The 25,981-nt window shown below is 46.0% G+C and overlaps 1 protein-coding gene across 1 annotated transcript in view; it reads right to left on the bottom strand.

The window, feature by feature from the left end:
• Positions 1 to 3,035: 3,035 nt before the first annotated feature.
• Positions 3,036 to 25,981, bottom strand: part of LOC119455843 (uncharacterized) — a 33,384-nt gene continuing 10,438 nt past the window's right edge. Inside the window, exons 4-9 of the mRNA XM_049660948.1 lie at positions 20,846 to 20,980; positions 16,823 to 16,905; positions 12,357 to 12,641; positions 5,286 to 5,369; positions 4,917 to 5,000; positions 3,036 to 3,190 (exon numbers count right to left, since the gene is read on the bottom strand). Coding sequence (XP_049516905.1) covers positions 3,036 to 3,190; positions 4,917 to 5,000; positions 5,286 to 5,369; positions 12,357 to 12,641; positions 16,823 to 16,905; positions 20,846 to 20,980 — 826 coding nt within the window. The remainder of the gene's footprint in view (positions 3,191 to 4,916; positions 5,001 to 5,285; positions 5,370 to 12,356; positions 12,642 to 16,822; positions 16,906 to 20,845; positions 20,981 to 25,981) is intronic.

Raw genomic sequence — 25,981 nt, 5'->3', positions numbered from 1 at the left:
TCAGCCCTTTGTATTCCCACAGCATATGCTCAAGTGTTGCTCTTGAGCCGCATAACTTACATTCGTTTGTCTCGTATATATATCTGGATTAGGTATATTCCCCATTACGAGATTACAGTATGTCCTTGTTTGGAACTACCGCCCCTGGACAGACTGCGATTTATTTAGTTTTTAACGCGACAGCGTTAAGGGCCCCGTGTCGCAGAAAATTCGGCGTTGGCGTCGGTGTTGGCGTCCGTGGCGGAGAAAATCATTCCCAACCACCCCGACCACGCAGGCCCTCCATGTAGCGCAGGGGCGTTAGTGAAGAAAACTGAATTTCTCAAAGTATAATCTGTCAGAAAAATTGTAAAGTACGACTTAATACAACCTACAGACATGATAGCGTCGGATTGTAATTTAAATGTACGAGAAAACATAATTCTGTTACAAGGAAACTCAAACACAAGCCCCTTTTCCAGCATTTCTACCACTCATACAGTGGCGCGCCGTGGTTTCCTCGTTGCAAAAATTCCATCCTGATGGCGCTCGCCTCCTCGGCAGCCTACAACACCGTTGCATGTAAGCTCCGTATGGCATCCGCATGGGGAGGCGAAGTTGGATAGAAAGAAAGCTGTACTTGCCGGGAAGCCTGATAAGCAGCCAGGGATCTTTGAATGTTATCGCGTTCCACTCTTAAAAGCAAAGCTTAAGCGTCCTCCAATTTTTGATGAGCTGGTGGATAAATGCACCTCTGCATTTTATAATGTGTTGTTATATCTTTGTATAGACTGTTGCATAGTTTTCGTAACATTTCAAGTTAACCGCTCTTACTCCTTCTTTAGCTATATAATCAATGTGCCTACGCCAGCTAAGGGAGACATCGCGTAAATTACAGATACTTTAATGAGTCTACTTGTCGTATACTTTCGAAGCGATAGCAAAATGATATGTTCACCAGATTTTTCACAGGAAGAACTAAAATTGAACACTTCTTAACATTTATGCAGAGCCGAATATTTTCTAGCCATTTTTCAATAGCACACAAAAGTATGTCTGCAAGCGGTTATATAGTGCTTGTAAGTACTCCACGAGGAGCGTCCTAAAGAACAGTAAAATTCCCTCACGCTTAAAAATTCACCTATCCTGCCATCAGATAATTTGGTAATCTTACTTTTCTTAGTCTATCTAGCAAAATTTTATGTTCTACACTGTCGTAAGCTTTCGAATTAACGATAGTAACAGGAGCAGCAACGTGCCTATGGCGCTGTGCTAATTTTACTCGGCTTTCTAAATCCACGACTGTAACTTCGCGTCCGTCAAATGTTCACCAGCGACAAGTATTCTTGAAAGAGCGTATTGGACACGCAGCTGAAAGGCTCGGTGAAGGTAAAAATATAAATGAATTAGTGGTTCCCTACACAGGCGTTGGCAAAAGCGAGGTCAGGTGGCCAGTTTGTCGTCCAACTTCTGTTGCTGCTTTTTGGTCAAATGCTCCTTCAGGAGCACGACTTAGCTGCGTAGCCTTTCAACTTGCTGAGTCATCTTGTTTCATATGTCCGCATTTCCACTGACGTGTTCAGGAAGCACCGTAGGTGGCTTTTTCATAGGTAGAAGCAACTCCGTCATTTACAAGCTTGTATGTCGCCTTGAATATCCTGTTTTCAATATTACATTCAGCGCTCAGTTCAATCTTGGATCCCTAATACCAGTCGTAGGGAATACCTGTAGCACTTCCTTGCGATGACGCGGCAATTTCAAGTACAGGAGGCAGCCATCTTGGGGAGGATTGTATGGTGGTATTCCTGCAATGAAATGCACGCCGTCACTTGCGTTAACTTACGCCACCTTCGCTTAACCACGTTGGTCGCTGTTACGCTGGGCTTGCGTCTCATATGTCGCAGGGGTCGCTAGTAGCGTTCTTGCTCCCTTCTCGACTCTTGCTGAATTTGATGCTTCAGTGCTGCCTCATGTGTGGTTCACGAAAATAGAACGCAGACACAGTTTCGGACCTGTGGCCATTTCAGGCAGCAGCTCTTCGCGCGCTTTCTCTTTTTCTACATAAGAGCCATCATGAACATCGACGCCGCGCCTCAATGCTGCGCAACTTCGTTCTGGCGCACCGCCTCGCACAGGGCACTCTCCTCGCTCTCGGTTTTCTCGTCGCACTCAGATCCCGCCACGCTCTCAGTGTTCGGTTACAGGCGAAACAGGTCCGTGTATCACAGCCGAGAGCATCTTCTCAGTCCGCTTGCATGCGATCGTACGCCTCAAAAAGCCACTCTCTCTTGAAGAGGTCTTCCGACCTCTCAGCGTGTTTGGTCGTCCCACCGCTTGCCACCAAAATGCAACGGGCACTTCTCAGCGTATCATTTTGCGACAGGTCAAGACTTTGTTACAAAAGGCTTCTCCCGGAACTTCGTCTACCTCCTCTTCTCTCCTACATCGTGTTTTCTTCTTCTGACCCGTAACAATATTAATAAAAGAAGAGGCTTTAAATCACGTGTTCGTCAATTATCTGCTAGTGCGGTTCTCACTTGTGCAGGCCCTTAGTTGTGAAACTCCACAGCGGGTAGAGCGTGAATCAGTGTAAATGTATCCGTGCAACAGCAGCTGCTTGGAAAGAAAGCATTCCATGTACTCAGTTTAGCAAGCTTCCTTGCGTCGTATGGACACACTGTGGAGAAACCATGCAGTAGGATTAAGAACGTAATCGGGTATTGTGTCTACTGCCCTAGCGCGATACATGCATAGATTATGCCAACGCATATCGAAGCGCAACGTATAATTAGATGATATTAGATTATTGGATATCGTTGGCATATATAATATTAATGGTATAATTAGATAGTGCACCGTAGCAAACTTTGACCAGCGCGAAGAAAACGAGACGAAAGACGAGGAACACGAAGAAACCCAGACGAGCGCTGTTCCTCGTCTTTCGTCTGATTTTCTTCGTGCTGGTCAAAGTTTGCTTCATGATCATGAACCAACCAACTCGCACCAGAGTCCTGCTAAGTCACCCTCATGTGTTCTCGCGATGGGCTCTTTCTTGCCTAATTAGAGCACTCACGGTAGCAGGAAAGCCTGTGCCTGGCCGCGTCCGCCTTCAGACAGCGACTGCTGCAATAGGACGCCAGGCCGCAGTCGATGCACTTGACCCGGCCGGGCTGGCCACAGTCGGGTCGCTGGCACACACCCAGTGGGCCCACTGCACATGGCGTCAACGCACGTTGTGGCGACGGTGCACGCGAGACAGAAGCTCAGACCCATGGAGCAGGAAATTTTGCAAGACAAGGCAGACAGAAGTGACATTAACGAGACTGCGATGCACCGGTCGGGTCTGGCAATTTCCCCTTTGTGCCATTTCTGCAACACATTAGAAACAATTTAACATTACTTACTGGACTACCGGCGTTACTCCTCCCTGAGAAAAAGGACAAATGCAAATTACAACGCGACATCTCGGCCTGCCATTGAACTCTCTGGTGCTTCTGTCTTGCGAAGCTTCTGTGCTTGGACACTTATATACACAGGGATGTACGAGTATGCATGCATCGCCATAGAGATAATTCATTGTTGAATGAAACCGATTTCATTATTAATCGTATTATTCATTTCATTCTTCCCTTATTACCTCATTTATGAATATATATATATATATATATATATATATATATATATATATATATTTTCTTTCTTTTTTTGTGTTCTATTATAATGACTGTTAACTTATTCGTCTGAGGTTTTACTCGTTTTAATTTATTTATCAAAATTATGACTTTGTAAATTTACTCACTTAACACATATGTAAAATCTGCCCGACTTCTGGCTAATCTCCGTGAGTGGGTATGTGCCAAAACCTTTAAAGTCACCATCATCTCGCTCCACACGGCTTTACGCAAATGTGAATCAGAATGCGGGGCCGCGTTTCTTTTTTTTTTTTTTCGCTTGGTTTGCCACGCGGCATAACACCAGAATGGGGTTAAATATAAGCATGCAGGCCCGTTTCATAGAGATACTGCAACAGCGACTTATAAAATGCGTTGTCCACAATCCATCTATCATAGTCTTCTACTTCATCACTCTTCAATTTCACGCCTTTCAGAACACTTTCTCGAATCTCGTGTCACAGCGGAGGATGGATTTTCGGGCAATGAAAACAGAGCGGGGGTCAGAGGGAAGGAGGAGGAGTTGCGGGTGTCGAGAAAGAGTGAGCAATGCGATCCACAAGGTGATTGTTGTGGTCATACTTCCTGCTATTAGAAGATGAGGCGAGTGCGTGTCTCACAACACTCGCTACCTCTTCTCTGGTAAGTTTAATGGGGAGTACAGACTTCTCTTTACTAAAACTGCACACTTTAAACAGAAAATTCGAAACTCTCTCGCTTTTTCATTTGGCAGCTATAGACATTTCCAGCGCATACTAGTGGCAGTTGCGACATTGGAATGTTTTAACGCCGGATAAGTCGAGTTCACTAATGCACCGAAAATATTAAATAGTGAGCGAACAGTCGTGGGCGCAGCACAAATCACGCCACCAATCAGTTATATGTGCGCTTATCGAACAATTTATTTTTTTCGTTAATTTTCAAGGCTAGGCAAGACCCGCAATAAATCGCCGATCGCATATAGAAAGTGACTGTAGTGGCAGCATTGCGCTCAGGAATATGCGTGGCACCCATTTCATGCAGCGAAACGCGACGGTCGACCGCTTCCCCCGGCAGGCTGTTGTTGCATTCCTCGAGAAAACTGACAGCAAATTTGTTTCGATTTTCTCAACACATCATGCATATACAGCATCCGTCGCAGCAGGTGCGCACCCTCTCGCGTGGTCAAAAGTGCATGAATGCTCGAGTATGGCCGTAAATTCTTCTAAGTGTTCTCGTTTGCTCTCATAGGCGCGTTGAGGGGCAGGCAAATCAGCACTACTTTACCATAAGTGTGTACGCCATTGGTCGTCTTCCTCCAAGGCCTTGCAGGTATCACTTCTCTCGCGAGCGAGGACGCTTGGTTGAGTTCTGCAAGAAGAGAGCGATCACAGTGCTGGTCGCGAAGCAGATTGCATATCGGGCGCTTAAGCAGCTAGCAGTTTTAAATTGGCTGTTTGTATCTTTAAAAGCATAAACCCACGTTTTATTTGCCACCATTCTCTGTACACTAAAGGTGGATTAACTTTAGCCCCAAATGAATGTTTAAAAAAATAAATTAAATAATTCTAAAGACAGAAATTGCTGTCTCCTTCCGTTACATTAACGTATAAAAATTTAGCAGTAATCAAAGGTCGAACCACGTCGTCATTTTACCTGGATCGTGGCTGATGACAGGTGGCGTAGTGCTCCCAGGCTCGCGCTCCTCCTCCCAAGAGACAGGAGAGGTTTCCACGGCATCTGCGAAGCACATTGTGCACAATGATAGCACTGTAATGTAAAACCGCAGTGAACGACAGGCGCATGCTCAGCCTGCCATTTTGTCCTATTGTTGCTGGCATTGCTGTAAACCAAGTCGCGTTGTTTCCAATTAATACAAAGCCGCATAAGTCGTTTTTTGAAGAAAAAAGCGCAGTTGAAACAGAACTCGTATGCCATCTGAGCTATGGTGTAAGCCTTACGCTTTATCACACTGTAACGCACAGTTGAGAGAATGTATTTTAATTTACGTTGCGAGCTCAGCGAGAGTGTGGCTCCAACGACCACAGTCTTCTCCCCAAGAGTTCCACACCCTTTCTTGTGTTGCCCGCTTCACTGCTGCTCTCTTTCGCGCGTACGCGTCAACAACTGGAAGGGCGCAGGCGCGCGTCATTTGAAGGCACCTTGTGACGATGATGATGATCACTGAAGTTTATTGGCGCAAGGGTCATGATAATAGGCTGTCATTGATATATAAACTATGATTATCGAGAGGTGGATGAAGCATGGCTGTATACAGGCCCAACCATGCTTAGCTAGACTTCGCCAGGCTCAGCTTCGCTAGTTCACAGGGGTATGTGCCATTGCGCTTGGACCCTTTCTGCACTGCCGCCAGTATCGGCCCACATTTTCTGTTTACACGCCACGGACTAACGCTCGGCCTAAACAGCTCCGCTGTTAAAATGGCAACGAATGGGGGAATACATCCTATCTATGTATGATACTGCCGTAAACATCTGGCAGGGGGCCACGGCTTGAATTGCATTCAGATCAATTGCGTCGAATAAACCACGATTCTACGAACGAAACGCCTGGAGGATACGCTGCAGGTACGTTAGAAAGCCGCACTTCTTTGACTGTCGATGACATCATGACTCTGCTTAGGTTCTTAAACACAAGGGCCTAGAGGCATATGCCATACAAGTCGGATGGATGGATGGATGAAGGATGGATGGATGATAGGAGCGTACCCTTTGGAACAGGGCGGTGGGTTGTGCCACCAAGCTCGTTGCTATATTTCCTAATGTCCTACCCGTCATAAAAAAAACACAAAGAATTTCCGTCAGCAAACTTTCTGAACCCCTATCGGGAACTTTGCTTTTGTACGTCGTTTGTCGTTTCCCTACTTTTCTTCCACCAATCTTCCGATCGGCTCTTACTAATCTCTATTGTGGACATGTTTACTTTCCCGCCGCTTTCGTTGAACCCAAGGGCTTCAAGGAGGTCAGAGGCAACGTTAATAGAATCAACTCAGTTTCACAGCTCCGCTGAAAACATGGGCTCCGTGGCGGTCGCGAGAACTAACGGCGCTGCGATCGAGTCGCGCTTAAAGCCCCTTGATGTTAGAAAGTAGCGACACGCTTTGATCTACGCCGCAACACCCTCGCCGGCGCGGTCAACCTCCTCTTTTTCTCCCCCTCTTTCGCGGAGGGAGCGCATCCGCCACGCTGAATGGCTGCGGCGCTCGAGACTACCCCGTCAGGTGACCCTGACGTCACGAAAACGGCGCGAAACTTGCTTTTGTGCGGCTTTAGTTTCTCCCGCTCGCCATGAGCAGTCCAAGTGGTGGTCGCCCTGCCGCTCCGAACGTGTGTTTCCCAAGTTTTTCCATCCTTTCGTAGGAATCTGAGGTGGGCGTTTCAATGCAGCAGCAGGCCAGAGAAAGGGCAAGCCTTATTTTATATCCCCCGAGGTGAACGGAATGTCGTGCGTCGGAAGCAGTGGCTCCATAACATCGGGAGGTGAATGTTGCAGCTTTCCTCATATTTGTGGATGAAGTTGCATGGAGATTTTAGTGCTCTTCGCATAGCCGGACTCTTCGTTCAGTTCAATACAGAGCACCGATAACCGTGCATATAGTTTTTTTTTTTTTTTTAAGTGAGTCGGCTGAAATTTTCGTTGACTCTTCGAGCCGTGTCAAAGCTTTTTGTGTTTTCGCGCGTGCGTTAGTTTTCAAATGTATGTAATTTGTGAGTTAATGCCTGTAACTCATATTTTGTAGTTGTGTGCGTGTGTGTGTACGTGTTTGTGTATGTGCGTGCTTGTGTGCGTGTATGTGTGTGCATGTATGTGTGTGCGTGTGTGTGTGTGTGCGTGTGATTCTTGCGCCTGATACTTGTGAAGCCAAAGAACTATTTTACTCTTATTGCGTGCTTATTGTATCTTTGCAAAGTTTCAATACTGCGAGCATTTTTTTTATTTATGTACTTTATGTTGCGAAGGCGTGAACCGCAATATATAGGTAGATAAGTGCTATTATGTATTATTCGCGCATGCTCATTAAGTACAAGCCACGCGCTTCTGATAATCTCCCTCAATTCTGATAAACTTGACATCTTGAAGTCTGTAAGTTAATTATCAAGTGCCAGTCTTAACAGTTTACGTGTAAGCAATCAGCCTTTTTTTTTTGAGAGAGAGACTTAGGTTATTCCCAGAGGTGATGGAACGTAATTTCTCGTCGTTTCATAGTGACGGAATACAGGCGCGTGTGTAAAGTTCTATGTTGGCTGTTTCGCAAACAAAGGACGTATTTCGCACAGTGGCATTGGTACAAAGGCTTTTGGCCCACTCATTTTGGCGAATTCACTTTAAGTAAACTAGCACATTTCTTCTTGGTTACCTTCTCTGGGCCTTTTAAGAGCGAAGATAGTGAACCAAATTCTCGTTTATACTCTACGCTGCTTATATTGTATGCACCCAATACACCTCCGCGTTACGGACAACCCAAGTGGCGACGTAGAGGTAAACAGCTCAGCCACTGCTTGGTACTCATTTTTTCGGAGCGCTTCCGCTTGTATTTATCGAAGCGTCCACAAAAAAAATGTCACGACGTTTTATCGGAAACGTACTTTCGTCATGACAGTTTCACAAGGGATAAATTCCCATACAACGCTTCAAAGGGCCGAATAAACAAGCGCGCGCATTGATTCTAATGCGGCTGCAGCGAGCCACTGGAGGGTTCAGCGCCGCGCCGGCCCGGTGAGGGGGAGAAATCCGAGGAGAATTGAGGAGGAAAGCGCGCGCGTGGGGGAGAGTGTCGCTACTTTCTAACATCAAGGGGTTTTAGTCGCGCTACCGGCAGCGCTTCCGCTTGCGCGCCTTCTTTGGTGCGGTTGCGTGCCGTGTGGTTGTTACGGTGCTGCGCATTTGTTGCGTCCTGCAGAAGTTCGTTCGGAGGTTTGAGTGCTCGCGCTGGTCTGCGGTGGTGTGAAGCCTGGCTTGTGTCGAACATGCGATATGCTGACGCGTTTCGCAACGGGTTGAACAAGCGGCTACATTTTGTGCGTAAACATGGCGAGTGTCACAGGTCCGTCAAGCGAAAACTGTAATGCCTTGTATCTGCACAAAAATGCGTAATTTGCGAACTTAAAATGTTTAATCATTATAATATAAATGTAGGTAATTGGTAGCTTTATAAGAGATAAGGATTAATTAAAAATTTATCAAAGGGAATACCCACAGGGATACATAGGGCTCCATAGAAAATGCAGGGGGAAGCTTATAGTAGGGGTGAGCCAAATAAAATTTGGGGGTGGGCCAACTCCAAATTTGGACGGGCGTCAACTTAAATTACGAGGTGGGCCAGCGCGCAATACGACTGTAACTTTCTCCAAGGAAGTGCACAGCTTATACAGGATGTCCCGACTACCATGCAACAAGATTTAAAAATATGCGAATGCCACGAAGCTGGACAAGAACCAAGGTAATGTTGTTTGCCGTCGCTTGGAGATACTCAGATTATTTGGTGCATTCCTCTTTTAATACATAATTACTCTTCATTAATTAATCAGCTTCTCAGATATTATTGGATTAAAAGTGTAAATCAGAAAATTGTAGAGCAGCATGAAAAACTCCCGATACAGCTTTCTGTTGCTCAATACGTGCTACATCAAATAGTTTTTTCGAACGTGAAAGAAGCCCGCGAATATACGCAAAGTGCCTCGAGCGGCCAGTCGCGCGGCAATTTAGCGTGTATTCGCGGGCTTCTTTAACGCTCGGAATAACACTTTTATGTAGCACGTACAGAGCAACAGAAAGCTGTATTGGGAGTTTTTCATGCTACTCTACAATTTTTTTATTTACACTTTTAATTCAATAATATTTGGAGAACTTAATTAATTCAGACTAATTGTGTATTTAGGCGGAATGCAAAAAATAATCTGAGTATCTCCAAGCGACAGCAAACAACATTACCTTGGTTCTGCCCAGCACCGTGGCACTTGCATATTTTTAAATATTGGTGCATTATAGTTGGGACATCCTGTATAGGATGTAAGGAGCCTCTCTATTTGCAGATGGCCGCATAAGCAAAAATCTTTAAAGCTTCTTCACGCTATCTGGTAGTTTTCTGTTTTTTTTTGCTTCGTCCCTCATCAGCTATCCTGTTTTTATCCCCCTCCCACATAATAGATTATGAACTGCCTTTTGTGGCGGGCACACCCAGTCACAATTGATGTCGGAATAGCTTCGCAGTATAGCATAGCCGTTGAATTCGAAGCGTACACGTCGCCCTTAGGATTCGTGCTACGCTTGCGAAGCTGTCACTCATGGTGAAAACCATGAACTCGGATTACTAAGGCAGTATAGCTTTTCAGTGGAGCAATAAACCGACGCAGACGAGCGAACGCGTGTGCAATACCAAACTGCCACGCCGCTGCAGCAGCAGGCGACGCGGCCAACAGGTAGCTGGACTAAGGCTCCACTTAGTCTAAAAGGATTTCCATGTCTAAAAAAACTGACAAAAAGTATTGTTTATGGGCAAATGCATCGCAAATGTTAGCCTCAAAGTGCACAATATGGTCGGTTGAGGACCGGCCTTCTCGAAAACCACATTAGTAGGCATTAAGCATATTGTTTGATTCTAGCAAATGCAAAAAACGCGATTTATAATTTTCTCGAAAAGCTTACATAGGCAGCTTGTGAGCGTTATCGGACGGTAGCTTGTTACCAAGGATGGGCCTTTACCCTGCTGCAAAACTGGAAAAACCATAGGTTCTTTCCATGTAGCTGGAAGGTGTCCAGCTGCCCAAATGTTAAAAAGTGCGAGCAATGTAATTTGTGTCTCCGTGTGCACGTTCTTGATCATGTTATATATGATCCTGTCTGCTCCCGGCGCAGAGCTTTTGCAGATCTACAATGCTGATCTAAGCTCGGCAATGTTGAAAAGACGGTTATATGGATCGTTTCCCCTGCACTTGCGGTCCAGTGGCTTGCATTTTCTATTTTCTTTGTATTTAAGGAATGGCTGTGAATAGTGCGCGAAGATAGACACATACTGAAAATGTTTACCGAAAGCATTTGCCTGGTCTTCCAACCTGTTTCCTTTGTTATTTACCAAGGGAAGCGGATGCGGTTGCTGCCATTTAGCCTTCTGAGCGCATTCCGTTCTTTTGTTTCTTGTGTATATGAAGTGATTCCCGAAAGAAAGTTCTTCCAGCTTGCTCTCCTAGCCTGCCGTCGTGTGTGCCTTCCTTGTGATTTAGTCGGTTCAAATTCAACTAGATTTGCTGCAGTTGAGTATCAGCGCAGAATGCCCCATGCTTTTTTTTTTTTTTTTTGCTTCTTTCGAGTTCGTCTGCAATCATCGTTCCACCAGGGAACTCGTCTTACACTTGAACGACCTTTTGTTTAAGGGATGAACTTTTCTGCTGCGTCAACAATAAAAGCGGTCAAATAAGCTAGTGCGTCATATATAGTAAAATTGCTTATAAAATCTCGTGATAAGTAAGTAGACTTTTTTAAATAATCCGAATCGGGCGTAGGCTAGTTTCCACCGAGGGGCATGTCGAGGACATTCGTGTTGCTCTATGAAGGGTTGAACGTTACCGGGAAGTGCTCACTTCCAAAAGCATTATTTTATTACAGTCCATTCGAAATAAGGTAGAAGGACCGCAGCGCCAAATCGCTAAATCTATTGAAGAATGTGAATTATGATAAACGTTGGAATAGGTATGCTCTTTCTTATAAAGAGGCACGCGCCTGAAGTTAAAAGAAATTTTTCAATTATTCGGCCTCTCGCGTCGCACCGGGAGTCTCGGCCCCAGAGGTTTTTATGGGCGTTAAAGTCAGCAGTGATAATGTAAGGATCTGGGAGCTGGTCAAGAGGCTGTAAAATTCCGTTTTACTGAGCTGATAATTGTGCGTTATATAAATGGAGCAAATGGTCATCAGCTTGTTCAGCAATATTGCTCGCGCAGATACAGCCTCGAGGGGCGTCTGAAGGGAAAACTGTTGGTAAAAGTGAGAGAGAAAGGCAAAGATTGGAGAGGATGACAATAAAATGCAACTACCGATTTCCCCCGGGTGGGTCAGTCAGGGGTGCCGCCTACGTGAAGCCGAGGCCAAAGGGGTGTGTTGCCTCCGCCGAGGGGCTTCAGCGGTCCAAGCACTCAGCATCGGCTCAACCCCTAGGATCCCCTCTTCGCCCAAGGCAGCTTGTGTCAACGTAGACTCCATCATGCGCAATACAGGTAGCTAACGGTGTTTACCGCAACTAAGGGCGCACGGAGGCGTGCGTGTGCAGCTTAAATATCTAAATCTGACAGTTCGAAATCCTGAATTTTAGAAACCCTAGTTTGGTATATAGTAATATACCATGCGCATTGCCGAGAATTAAGACACAATTTTGAAAGCTCGGCAACCAATTTCACGATGTCACTGTGGCTGAATCAGGGGTGTCACGAAACGTAGACGAGTTCGATGAACGCACAAGCTACTGTTGAGCATGGACATTTTATTGACTAGGACGGGTTCCCCCAAGCGACGTTTGAATGTAAGCCATGTATACATATCGTTTTCTTACTTTAAGAAAACGTCGTTGAGACGCTACGGTCGTCGGCATCCTGTTGTCCGGCCTTTTTTTTTTTTCCATAAGTTGTCCAAGCTACACAGTATACAACGAAATGCGTGCTTGGTTCCAGCACAAGGGGTGGGGACGTGCCTGCATTTTTTTCTTTCTTTCTAATAAACACGTTGTTCCAATGGACTCGCCTCTGGTGTCCCGAAGCATGACGGCTCGCGATGGGTAGATCTGCTGGACGACGCAGGTTTCGGCCTCGCCAGGGCTCAGCGGCCGCAGCGCCTCAGTCACGAATCCGAAGCGTGACGCTGAGGTGAGCTCGCGCAGCGCCGCGTCTGCCGCGGCCCCAAGCGCTGTACGTAGCTCGGCCAGTGTGACGGGTCGGTCCAGGGGCAACTCGATCGATCCCACGCAGTCGCGACCACCGCCCGCCACCAGGCACACCTGGTATTGCCCTGCGGAAAACGGTCACTCACCGATGGCGAGTGTCACGTGGTTAAGTCGGTGCGCCAAAGACGCCGCATTGGTCTATACTATATGGTACCACTTTTAGTGGAACGCCGCGCCACTAAGCGTTCGTAAAGGGACGCACTAAATTAGTTTAGACTGATAAATAATATTCAAAGAGTCCATTTTTGATGATGTCGCGGAAAGTGGTTGTTTACTAGAAAAGCGAATGAAAGCCAAATTTCCATTTGTTCGCGTAAGAACACAAGCGCTATCATATCATTGTGACGTTACGAATGTCAAAGTGCGTGTTCTCGTATTTGGGCAATCTTGGGCAGGGGGGGGGGGGGGGGGGTGCAGTGCAATATCTTGAAACTTGGTGAGTCCCTTAAAATACTTCCATCTTTGCGGATAGAAAATTAACTATGACAGAGCAGGCGCAGCCAAAATCCATGACGTCACGATGGGCTGATGCGGGAACTTCACGGTGGCGTCGCCACCCGGCCATATTTCGATTTTGCATATATATATATATATATATATATATATATATATATATATATATATATTCTTTTTTTTTTTTGCTTACCAAGTCGCCTCTGACACCAAGAGTGGCTTCTGTTTCGGTATCGTGCAACAGTAACTTACTCGTACAGCGCTACTGCTCTTAAATATTTCTTTGAAAAAGCTGCTGCCCCACGGCTCCTTATATGGCAAACCGATGGGCGTGGTAATATACCTGTAGTTACAATGTTCCGTAACCGAAGCCCATCAGACACGAATTTGCACGAATTGGCGGGCGAGAGGCAGCAAGCCATAAGCGCTAGAGGCCGCATTGGTACGAATGGTCGTAGCCGAGCACGCCTTTCTGTGGAGGTGGCAAACATTCGCACTATCGTATTATGCCCGAACCACTTTCCCAGCCGGCTTTTATTGCGATAGCACACACTCCAGGCGAATTGCCGCCATAGTCGTCGGCATCGCCGCCAGGTGCCGTGTAAAGTGCATCGCGGCCACGCGCCGTAGGTGCGATTTGCATTGATTTGCAATAAACGTGTCGCTGTATCATAATCTATCACTCTGTCTACATCTGCTTTATTTCGTAAAGTACCTATAATACCTGCGACGATCCTGCCTCCCTTTCTTCTCTACTTTTTCTCACGAGTATTCTAAATGTTTCTTGCTTATCTCGGTGACCACTTAATGCTCCCGTCAGCTTTGAACCCCCGTTCTTCTGGAAGGTGGGCGTACTCTACAATTCTGGCTCGGTAAATATTTTCACGACTACTCATGACCATCGCGATGCTCGTGAAAAAGCGATGAAGACAAAAACAATGTTGGGCTGACTGAACGCTCAATCTGCTCTGAAGCCTGGGCTTTTGGGATGTGTAGTTCGACTAGTGCCGACAAGCGATTGCCGTCTAAACACTCCCCGTAACAATATCCTGGCATATTATATCACTTCAAGAGAACTGCTTCTTGACCTATTTAGCGTTTGCTGAAAGACGGTAATTGCCGCAAATAAGACACGCACAGAAAGATAGACACATAGATGACCACATATTACAATGCGATCGGAAATTTTTTTGCAGCAGACACATGCCTCAATATTTGCTCCTCTCCCGAGACAACCAACGTAGGCCTCAGAAAGCAAGGCACCACGCTTTGTTTTATCCTACAAACTTTCTTTCTTGATTTCTCACTTGCCGTTTTTGTAGAACTAGATGAACTTTTTTAATTTACCGTCTGCGTTTATATGCCTTTCTTTTTGAAGCGAAGCTTTCTCAGCCTCTTGCTGCACTTTGGACTCGCCGCAATCGCTTGTGCACGCTGCCTTAAAGACGCCGCGCTCCCACAACTCGTGGGGGAAATCATGCCACACCATATAGCCTCTATACTGGGCGTTCAAAGTTAAGCTTTATGGTCTTCTGATAATTAATCACTGGGAGGCACGCGATGACCACCTGTGCAATTAAGTTATGTGGCCAGGGGGACACTAAGTGAGATCATAATTATCGCTGTCAGCAGCCCAAGTAACTAAAATTGAATAATTAACTTTTTATTGACTGCAGTAAGTGTGTATGCTTGTATTCAAAAGTTAGAGGCAGTCGTGTTTCTACACAGTATCAGTTCGAAGAATTATTCTAGCGTGTCTGCGCTCCGAGATATCCGACTCCAAATTTTAATTGTCGTTCGCATGATTACACATGCAAGAGAGTGAGGATCGGTGCAAAGCTCCTCCCTGATGTGACGCGGCTGTTGCGTGCTGCGTTTAGTCTGACAACATGGCGGAGGCATGCATAGGCAAAGATGATAACTGATAACTGAGCCGAGATGGGAAGAGGGACAGCACCTAGTGGTACTAATGGCGGTAGTAATTAACGTACTGCAGGGACGGTGGGCCGGGATCGCGAAGCAAATAGTTAAAAGGGTTTAAGGAACTCAGGCTGGGAGTACCTTACCTATGGAGAGAGAGTGATATAAAAACAGTATAAAGAATTCGAAAAATCAGGCGCAGATTATTAGTAGGAGATATGAACGCGCAAATGGAGGATCTAGACGGATGTATTGATTACAGAGGTTGTTTAGTGCTGAATCTGTGCGACGAACCCTTGGCATACCCAGGAATTTTTGGCATTGCCCCTTCGGCATTATGTGGAACTTCACGGCAATGCACAGGCGTAACTGAATGGGCAGAATTTTTTAGGAAATTATATTTAAAAATATCGGCCTAGTTCCAAAAAGTTTCAACCAAGAGCGCCGGGAGGGTACTTCCTTCTAACAACATATGCATTTACGGCATTTGGTCGTAACGTTTGTGCTGCGTTAAAGTAGTGTTTTGGTCGGGGATGAGCAGTGAAGTCACACGACAGGAGCAAATCGTTTTGCAACCTCCCGGCAGAGGGCACATTGGGAGAGCTTTAGAATGGCATAATCGGTAGGCATCTGGATGATAACTTATTTGTTCTTACTCAGTGTATTTAAATGTCTCTGGTCAGTTACTTATGTGCTTCAATGCATAAAACGACGTTTTCTTAAGAAAGTAACTGGAACGCTTCTTCGCAAAGTTCGGGAATTAATATCTCGAAACTGGTGTCATCCTGAGAATTCGTTCCAAGTGGATCCGCCTTGCGAACTCCACGGCTCAAATTTGTAAATTGCAATACATACACACACACACACACACACACACACACACACACACACACACACACACACACACACACACACACACACACACACACACACACACACACACACGCACACACACACACACACACACACACACACACACACACACACACACACACACACACACACACACACACACACACACACATACATACACACACACATACATACATACATACATACATACATACATACATACATACATACATACATACATACATACATACATACATACATACATACATACATACATACATACATACATACATACATACATACATACATACATACATACATACATACATACATACATACATACATACATACATAAAAGATTTTGCGATTACCGCTGCACTGTTCTTGCTGAAATTTGGCCGAAGGATCGCATTTTGAATTCCACGTTGTTCAGTATAACACTTGCCACAGTGAATTGCCCGGTTTTTAAGAAAAAAAAAACCAAATTTGCCTTCGCTCGTGGCATGCGAGCTGCTGACGTGCAAGTATAAACTTGTGTCGCCGCTTTCCGGCAGCTGCAGAAAGCAGCGTTTCTGGGGGGGGGGGGGGGGGGGGGGGGGGGGGGGGGGGGCTGCGCGTGTTCCAGGAGCGGGAAACCCTCCCTGATCGGCTGCTTTAAAAGCACAAGAGCATGTTCCTAATAGTACGGTAGCAGGACCGCATGAAATCCCAATACAGCTAGTCAAACAGCTGGGTTCCAAGACCAAGGCACAGCTGACTAGTGCCATAGATCAAGTGACTAAAATAAAACAAATTTATTCTATTACTGTATCTCCAGGGCACCGAACACACGTCGCCATTCATGCGATTTTTTTTTCTCAGAGCCGCAGACTGCTATGTATACCTTTAATTACTTAAAGTCGGAGGATTTACGTGCCAAAACCACGTTATGATTACGAGGCACGCCGTAGTGGGGGGCTTCGGATTAATTTTAACCACCTGGGGTTCTTTAACGTGCACCCAGTGCATGGGCGATGTATACCTTTAGGAGGGCTGCTGTTCGTTGGAACACCGGGCAAGAAGGCAGCGTAGCTATCCGCTTGGTGAGTCGCAGGCAAGGACGACCTGCAAACCACGAACCAGACGTCCTTTTTGATAGGCTGATGGCACACATTTCCAGTCAGCAATCAACTAAATCTAGCCAAAAGCAGTATGCAACACTGGAGAAACCACAGAAGAGTGATTTTCCGTGCAGTCAATCCGGGCATTCTGGGACATAAATTTGAGTCTACGTTCGTGAGTGCCACAAAGCTGCGATCAAATTCAGTGGGATTTAATTGGCTAGCTCGTCCCTTGCAAAGGACGCATGCAGTTAGGCAACCTCGGGAAGTGAGTCTGCAAATCAAGGAATTCACAGCTGGCCAGCTGCGCGCCAAACGATGAGAACGTCACTGGCACTGCGGGCTCTTCGCAAATGTCTCATGAAGTATGCTTGTTACTGGCCGGTTGCAGGTCTCATAATATTTACGTACTAGTGACGCCTACAGAATAATCGATGTTCCATATACACCGCCATCATGGCTGCGAATTGCGCCCTATAACACTTCCAGGGCTAGACATGCAAGTGCTGAAACGCGATACTCGGCGCACGTGGCTTTTTGCAGCACTGCTGGAGGTGGATTGTCTACAATAAAGGGCACGTTTGGGTGACGCATTATGACCCAGCGCTTTCCGGTGGCGCCATGTGGTCCAAGTACCGCGTTTCCATCACTGAGCACTCTACATAAATACTCGAGAAAATGAACGTAACTTCACTGGCACAACACCGCACGCGTCATGTGTGAAGTTTCGGCTCCCACCAATGGCAAAGTTGTCTTTCACTTTCATTCAACTAATGTAACCCTTATCTATAATTAACGTTACAGTTAAATAAGTCAAAAGGTAATCTTTCCCTGTGATTTTATTTTACTTCGTTGTTTCTGAGGGCCACCCAAGGCTGGCACTCGGAAAGCAACTCGAGCGCCTGCAGTTCCTAAAACTCTACAGGTTGTAGAGGCCATTATAGTTGCGCTGTGTATCTTTTCATGTAGCCGCGACGATTACTGTCTCTCACTAATTTCACCGTTTATTCTTTTTTCTGCCCCTCTGCACTCAAGTCCACGAATGGGGGATAATAGAGAACAACCAGTGCCCCTAGCAGCCGCAAATGGAAACAGCTCCGGTTTTTGTGAGAACGCTATTTTCGCTAATAACTAATCACGTAGGAAATAGATTCTGGGCTACTAGCCCCAGATCCCACATGAGTAGTACCGTTTTTCACGGCCGAAAACCTGCTCCAAATTGCGTGCAGAGCTTGAAGTACGGCTGTCTGTGAGTAGCGTCCGAACTTGGAGACACTTCTGCGCACATTGCGGAGAAACTATGGTGTCAATTGGCATCCAACGGTGTTAATAACTTCGGAGGCAACTCTTGGAGCTCGTCGCAACAACGTCTTCGTAGTGAGTAGCGCAAGGTGATCACAAGCACAAGAAGGACATCAAGAAATACCACACATTTGTCCTGCTTGTGTCTGTATTCGCCCCTTGCTACTCACTACGAAGATCCATGTACCAACAAGCCCAAATTTCCATCCTATATCAACAGCGTATCTCGAAACGTCCAAAACGTCGTTCAAATATTACGATAATAATTACACAGTCACAAAAGGATATATAAAATTATATATATATGAGCCTGCATGGTGAGGACCACCACGTTCAGTCGAACTCTGGCCGAGTGGCTACGGCGAACGGCTTCCAAACGCGCTGGTAAGGTGAGCGTGCATGAGTTCGGTAATTCGACTCGGGACCTCGTGTATTGCCATTGTTTACGCATTGCATCACGTATTTGGCGCTCTTTGGCCAGAACTGGCCCTTTCGCTATTAAAACCCTATCATCATCGTCATCATCCAGACCTCGTGTATCACGGTAATTCGGCTCAGTTCACTAATTGGTCGCACATGTCGCCCCAAGGAGGTTCCTTACCAGTACAGGTGAAGCCAGAGTTTGCCTACCCTGATAGAGGGCCGCGACAGCTGAAATTGGCTCAGAGCTCATTTTATTTTGCTCAGTTATTGTAGATGTTAGCCGATTTCTAAAATAAAAGCTCGTGATTTCTAGCCAAATGTTAACTTTGGCTGCGTATTTATATCATGATGCACCATACAACTTGACAAGACGTTTAGGCTTCCTTCTTAAACCAGTGACAGAAAGAAAGACGTCGAACAATATCTGTTCGGCCAAATTAACCATCCCAAATGGCACTGAGTCGGAAGAAAGTGCTGCGTAGAGTCCCAGCTATTCGGTAACATTTGTTCGTGCCTGTGGTAAGAAGCGGTGGTCCGGCTGCACTTTTGAGGCATCATCTACACTCCAGAATTTTTTAACACCCTTGTTTTGCCCTCATCAGGGGAATTAAACTAAGGAGTATTTTGCTTGAGAAAGTTGGTGCGACAGAATGCTAGCTTAAACAACGCAATAAGACGAGAACAAGAATACACACAGGACCAGCGCATGCCATTTGCGAACGTGTGTCTTTGCCCTCGTCTTTTCACGCGGTTTAAGCTTGCCTAATGTTGAATTTCACAATGGAGCAGGCACTAGGATCTTCTTGGTCGGTAGACATACCACCGATGAAAAAACAGCGCTAAATAAATACGGACAAGAACGCAGGACCAGCGCTTGTCCTGTGTTCCTCCCTTGTCCGTGTCTATTTCGCGCTGTTTTTTCTCCGATGGATTCGTATCAACTAGCTCGCATTCATATCCTTTTAAGACATACCACCGTGGGTTTGACATTGCTCCCTCTTCATCGTGCAAAGATCGCCCATCACTAAAAAGGATGAAGCAATCGACTGACATCTGCGAAAGGGGTTTAAAGCTTTGTGTTGCAGTTTTTGAGGAGATTGCGCAATTTTTTGCGGGCGTGTACATATTAATCAGCCTCCATTTCCCCAGTGCGCGACTAAACGGACGTACTGTGACTAACCTCGCTGTCTTCACTCATTAATTCATCCCTCTAAGGCGTACTAAAGGAAATGGCACAGAATCCGCAGAAATTGAGAAGGCGCTCTCAATGTTCAACTTCGTCGCAACCGGCAGTGTTTGCCAACAAATTTACAGGTTATATTTTGACTACAGGAACGCTATTAGAGGAAAATAAGGAGGTCTTTCCTGATTGACATTCGCCGAGCCGAATTTAAATGACGTTTGGTGCAATTAAAAGGAAAGTCTACGAATTTAACATTACTCTCTTTCGATATTTCTGCAAGGCAACGCAACACCCCACGTTCTCATGTGCCCATTTACGAAACGATGGCTCGAGAAAGCCTTGTGCCGCTTAATCGTTGCTTAAACTTTGCTGCTATCAAAGATCTCCGCAGACGAGTGCACGTTTTGGTCGGTACTTTCTGCATCTTTTCACGGAGATTTTCCAAGTTCTTGCCTATAAGGCGTCAATAGCTCTTACCCTCAGCGTTATCATATATAATATCGGCCGCAGCCCTGAGCGCACTAGATGAGCCCTGCCTGCGTGTTCCCTGCGTGTGCCCTTTCCTTGGCGAAGTCATATAGGTAGCAAACCTGGTGATCACGCCCCGTCTATTCTCGTGCCCTGTTTCATTTTATGATTTTGCTATGTGAGCGATGGCCGACGGATAAGGCCGAAGCGGATCCTTTGCGTCCTTCGATGTCGAGTGCACCGTTCTCGGCCGTCACCACTCAATTGGCCCCGGTGTATACTAATCAGAATATTTCAATTCGATCGTAAATCATTGCATTCCATTCAAACCCCGCTCAGTAAATTAATCGTAAGCGTCTTCCTTGATGTGCCTCCCCTGAGTGCCTCGGACACCACTTCTCGAATTCCCGCGGTGGTCGTCGGCGCACTCCGTACAGAGATCGTAGGGAACCAGTGTTTTCAATACAAGACAGCTTGCCCTGGGGCAATACGAATGTGCCCATACATAATAGTACCGTATTTTGTGCTGTTTATTTCAAAGACATGCAGCGCCATGATGAAGGCTTACGTGTCGCCGTCCTCGGGCGCCCTTGGCAAAGGCTCGGATGGCAGCTCCTCGTCCGACTCGTCCGGGCTCAGACCCTTCAGCTCCGGCTCCTCATCGTCCTCCACGCCTTCGATGATGCCGCTCTCCTTGTCCGCACTACGACACAACGACCGTATGCAAACGCGCACTTTTCTCCCTGAGCTGCACTAAATCATGAGGAATGGCATTGAAATAGGATGCCATGGCTGCCATTAAATATTCTCCAATTTAGTGCAACGCAGCAAGCGATTCTATCGAAAGCAGCCAACGATTACACTTCTACGCATTTCAACACCACTTAATCGCTGCTCGGTGCAGTAACACCGCCCTGCACGGGGGCTGTGGCACTGAAATTGCCTTAAGAGCGAGTAAACGAGACATATATAAGTGACGCTTTTGGGACGTTGCCGGCATTTTAAAAATCTCCAAGCGCGTAATAATCAACGAATCAATAGAATACGCACTTTTTAGTTGGACAAGATATAGGTACTGCTTCTTAATGGAAAACCTTTTGCGTTTCTTGAGTGTCCGTTAGACCAATTTTTAAATTTATAATATGGTGAATCACCTTGAAGTCTGACTTATCAGACACGCGCCAACTCTAAAAAGAGGTTGTATCAGAGAAGCAAGCGCGATGACCGAAGGCACCTCGGCCATGTGGGCCTTCCATTATCATCATCAGCAGCAGCAGCCTACGTTTATGTCCACTGCAGGATGAAGGCCTCTCCCTGCAATTTCCAATTACCCCTGTCTTGCGCTAGCTGATTCCAACTTGGGCCTGCAGATTTCCTAACTTCATCACCCCACCTAGTTTTCTGCCATCCTCGACTGCGCTTTCCTTCTCTTGACACCCATTCTTTAACTATAATGGTCCACCGGTTACCTACCCTACGCATTACATGGCCTGCCCAGCTCAATTTATTTCTCTTAATGTCAGCTAGGATATCGGCTATCCCCGTTTCCTCTCCGATCCACACCGCTCTCTTCCTGTCTCTTAACGTTAGGCCCAACATTTTCGTTCCATCGCTCTTTGTGCGGTCCTTAACTTGTTCTCAAGCTTCTTTGTTAATCTCCAAGTTTCTGCCCTATATGTTAACACCGATAGAATGCAATGATACTTTTCTTTTCAATGACAGTGGTAAGCTCCCAGTCAGGATTTGGCGATGCCTGCCGTATGCACTCCAACCCAATTTTATTCTTCTGTAAATTTCCTTCTCATGATCAGGTTCCCCTGTAAGTAATTGGCCTAGATAAACGTACTCCTTTACAGACTCTATAAAGGCTGACTGGCGATCCTGAATTCTTGTTCCCTTGCCAGGCTATTGAGCATTATCTTTTTCTTTTGCATATAAATCTTCAACCCTACTCTTACACTTTCTCGGTTAAGCTCCTCAATCATTCGTTGTAATTTGTCTCCATTGTTGCTGAATAGGACAATGTCATCTGCAAACCGAAGGTTGCTGAGATATTCGCCGCTGATCCTTGAGCTTGAATACTTCCAAGCATGCAGTGAATAGTATTGGAGAGATTGTGTCTCCCTGCCTGATCCATTTCTTGATAGGTAAGTTTCTACTTTTCTTGTGGAGAACCTATGTATAGCTGTGGAATCTTTGTAGATATTTCCGAAGATATTCACATATGACTCCTGAACTTCTTGATTACGCAATGCCTCTATGACTTTCGGTACCTCTACTGAATCAAATGCCTTTTCATAATCTATGAAAGCCATATAGAGAGGTTTATTGTACTCCGAAGATTTCTCGGTTACCTGACTGATGACATGGATGTGATCTATTGTAGAATGTCCCTTCCTGAAGCCAGTCTGTTCTCTTGGTTGATTGAAGTGAAGTGTTGCCCTGATTCTATTGAAAATTATCTTGGTGAATATTTTATACAGTACTGAAAGCAAGCTAATGGGAATATAATTTTTCAATTCTCTAACGTCTCCCTTCTTATGGATTAGTATAATATTGACATTCTTCCCGTTCTCTGGTACTCTTGAAGTCACGAGGCATTCCGTGTAAGGGCCTTAAGCTTTTCAAGCATGGTATCTCCTCCATCTTTTATTAAATCGACTGTTATTTCATCTTCTCCAGCCGCTTTTCCCCAGGTCATGTCTCGCAAGGCCCTTATGACTTCATCGCTAGTCATAGAATGAGTCTCTGTATCCTGTTCATCACTACTTCGAACGAAAGTAGTTTGGCTGCTCTGAGAACTGTACAGGTCAGTATAGAATTCTTCCGCTGCTTTTATTATGTCATCGAAATTGCTGACGATTCCTTCTATTATAGGAGGGGCCAAATTATTTTATGCCCTCGCAACATCACGGCTTGTCCAACCGATGCAATCGCGTTGTGGTGAAGTGTTGCACTACAGCAAATGACCGCGTTTGTCGGGTTGTTTTTGCCGGGACAATCGCGGCTGGCGGCAGTGCTTCTGACGCACTCTGAAAGTAAACGTTGCTCTCCTGAGATTTGGTGAGTCAAATAAGACAGAAATTGTGGTATAAATCACCTGGGTCAGAGTATACACTAACTAGCTCACATACCCGCCGCGATGCACTTTGCTCACAATCCATTTACCCACTCATTCATTGATATCAATAATCACAGTTATTACTCGAGCGGAAAATGAAAGCTTGCTGAAACGCAATCATCGTACGGCATGGCGGCCGTCGCTTTTTGCGCCACCTGTCACCGCTGGTTCATCGCTGGTTCATCACTGGTTCATCGCTGGGTGGCCGCTGGTTCATCCCGACAAGCTTGCCGCTATAGCAGCATTTCCTCCTCCTACCGACAAGAAGGCCGTCTGGCGCATATTCCGGCGCTTCCTGGGCTTCTGTGCCATATTATTGCCGTTTAATTGAAAAAAAATGTCGCAGTTTCGCCCGAAAGGCGAAGCATCAATTGCGATAGCAAATTATAGAGAGCCATTCGGAGTAGGGTTAGTAGTTTTATCGGCTGCATAAACTTGGACACATTCGCTTACTAACTGACTTAACAAGTGTGGTGTCAGCGCGCACAAGCAAACATGAATCGATCACACTGAATGACCGCTGACAACAACTGTCAAAACGCTGGCAGCAAGCGCAGCCGCCGCAGCGGGCGAAGGTTCGTGCGGTCTGTCGCTTCAATGGAAACTGAGCAGCGAATGCACAGCGTATACAAAGATCAGAGCCGTGTGGAGATAAAAGATGGTGCGGGAGACCGCCACAACCGGGCAAAGTGCAGAGGAGTTGTGCAGAGGAGAAGTTGTTGGCAGAGGAGAAGCTGCCCCCCGCCTCCCTCCAGCGCTGCCTTCCCGCTTTCTTGCTTTTACGTGGGAGATTGAGTGGCCAGTTACACTTGCGCCCGGTTGCAAGATACGCATTCCATGTCGCAGCACAGCGTCGCCCCGCCTCCCTCCCTTCCATACCCCCACGGCCTTTCGCGTGACGGTCGCGTTTGCTTTCCGCCGTGCGTTCGCTCTCCGTGATAGCACGCGGAGGAATACGGCGCGCGGCGACGATTTTATCGCCCTTGGACTTTATACGGAACCTGACGTCGACGGCGATGGCGACGGCGACGCCGACGGCAGAAATCCGGTTGAAGTGTCCATATAATTGATAAAATTCTCCAAGATAGCGGCACCTCTGACTCCTGACTCGCCTTACAAGGGATGACACGGCATTTGCCTGGACCCATGAGCAACAAGCGGCCTTCGCTGAACTACGATATTTTGACGATGAGGTGAACACCTATGTGCATACTGACGTCAGTAATATGGGTCTTGGCGCAGTACTTGTCCAACGTCAAGACGGCATTGAATGAGTAATAGCAGGTCCCGCACACTCTCAAGTTCCAGCGATCGCTACAAAGGGCGAAAAATCAACCGCCACGCGTTCCAGCATAAAGCGCTTAAGTGTAGATGATCGTAAACGTTGATTCGTGTTCTTATTTTTTTGCTAGGGGTGCTCAACGCGAAATATTTGTTCTCTAAATGTACTTATATACAGTAACGGGCAATCACAGTTAACATGACATTTTTTACAAAATAAGTAGGGAATTATTTTTATTGGATTTCTGTTATTAACGTCTGTGCTTTAATACTTCAATAAATGTTTTGAGACCTCACTGACGTGCGATAAGCAGCAGCCCATTGCTATCGCTTGCAGTCCGGGCCGTTTATCGAATCACATTGTACGTTGGTAATATTTGCGAATGGGGCGGGCGTTTCCTTCGAGCAGCATCACGCAAGTTCACTTTAAAGCAGTTTTATTTTGATAACAATAATACCTCAGCCAGTTTATGCGTGTAACATTCAATAGCCGCCATTTCACTGGCATAACCGCGGCACGGCTTCCATCGTTAGTGATCTGCCGCGCCTGGCCGCGTAATGACGTGTTGCTTGAAAAAAAGTTTGCTAGCTAGCGCGAAAATTCATCGCTAGAATCGAGCACAGTCGCTTGGAGACTACCCACGAAAGCTGATTAACCTAGCAGCCTCTGGGCGGGTGCACCGGTGAGCAAAAAAGTAGTGCTACGCATTTTCTAACTATGCATTCCTTTGCGTGCGAGGCGGATAAAACAGATTCCTGCAGTCATTTCTTAAAGGTGGAAAATAATAATAATTATATAGTTATTGCTCTTCAAAGGCAATTCAAGCGAGGCTTTTGTTACCTTGCCACGTTGCTAAAATTCCTAACATGGAGTACAGCATAACTAATAAAGTTTTCGCTGTCTCTGCATAAATGATACACCGCCATAAATTCACTCCACAAAATGGCAAATCTACTTCCGGTGGTACAGTTAGATTAATTGCATTTAAGACATAATAAAATTACTGTGTTTATTACTAGTATTTGGCAGAAACAATTCTGTTCTAATCAAGGCTTGACTAAGCACAGCCCACACAATTATTAATATTATTATTGTTATTGTTATTATTTGTTTCGAAAAGATATATATACACTAAACAAGAAAGCGAAAACCAGGAGCAGGCTGGCAACTGCCACCGGAAGGGGCACAACGCCTGCCTGGTCTTCAGAAAGGAGGAGACAGAAACATAGAAATGGAAGACAGGAAGGACGGGAGGAAAGAGGAGAGAAAGAGCGAGATGACGAATCGCAAAGAATTAAGCA

Source organism: Dermacentor silvarum, chromosome 1 (genome assembly GCF_013339745.2).
Source record: "Dermacentor silvarum isolate Dsil-2018 chromosome 1, BIME_Dsil_1.4, whole genome shotgun sequence".
In the NCBI taxonomy this organism is placed as follows: Eukaryota; Metazoa; Arthropoda; class Arachnida; order Ixodida; family Ixodidae; genus Dermacentor; species Dermacentor silvarum.
The sequence above is the reverse complement of the archived record's forward strand: the minus strand, read 5'-3'. Positions and strand labels throughout refer to the sequence as shown.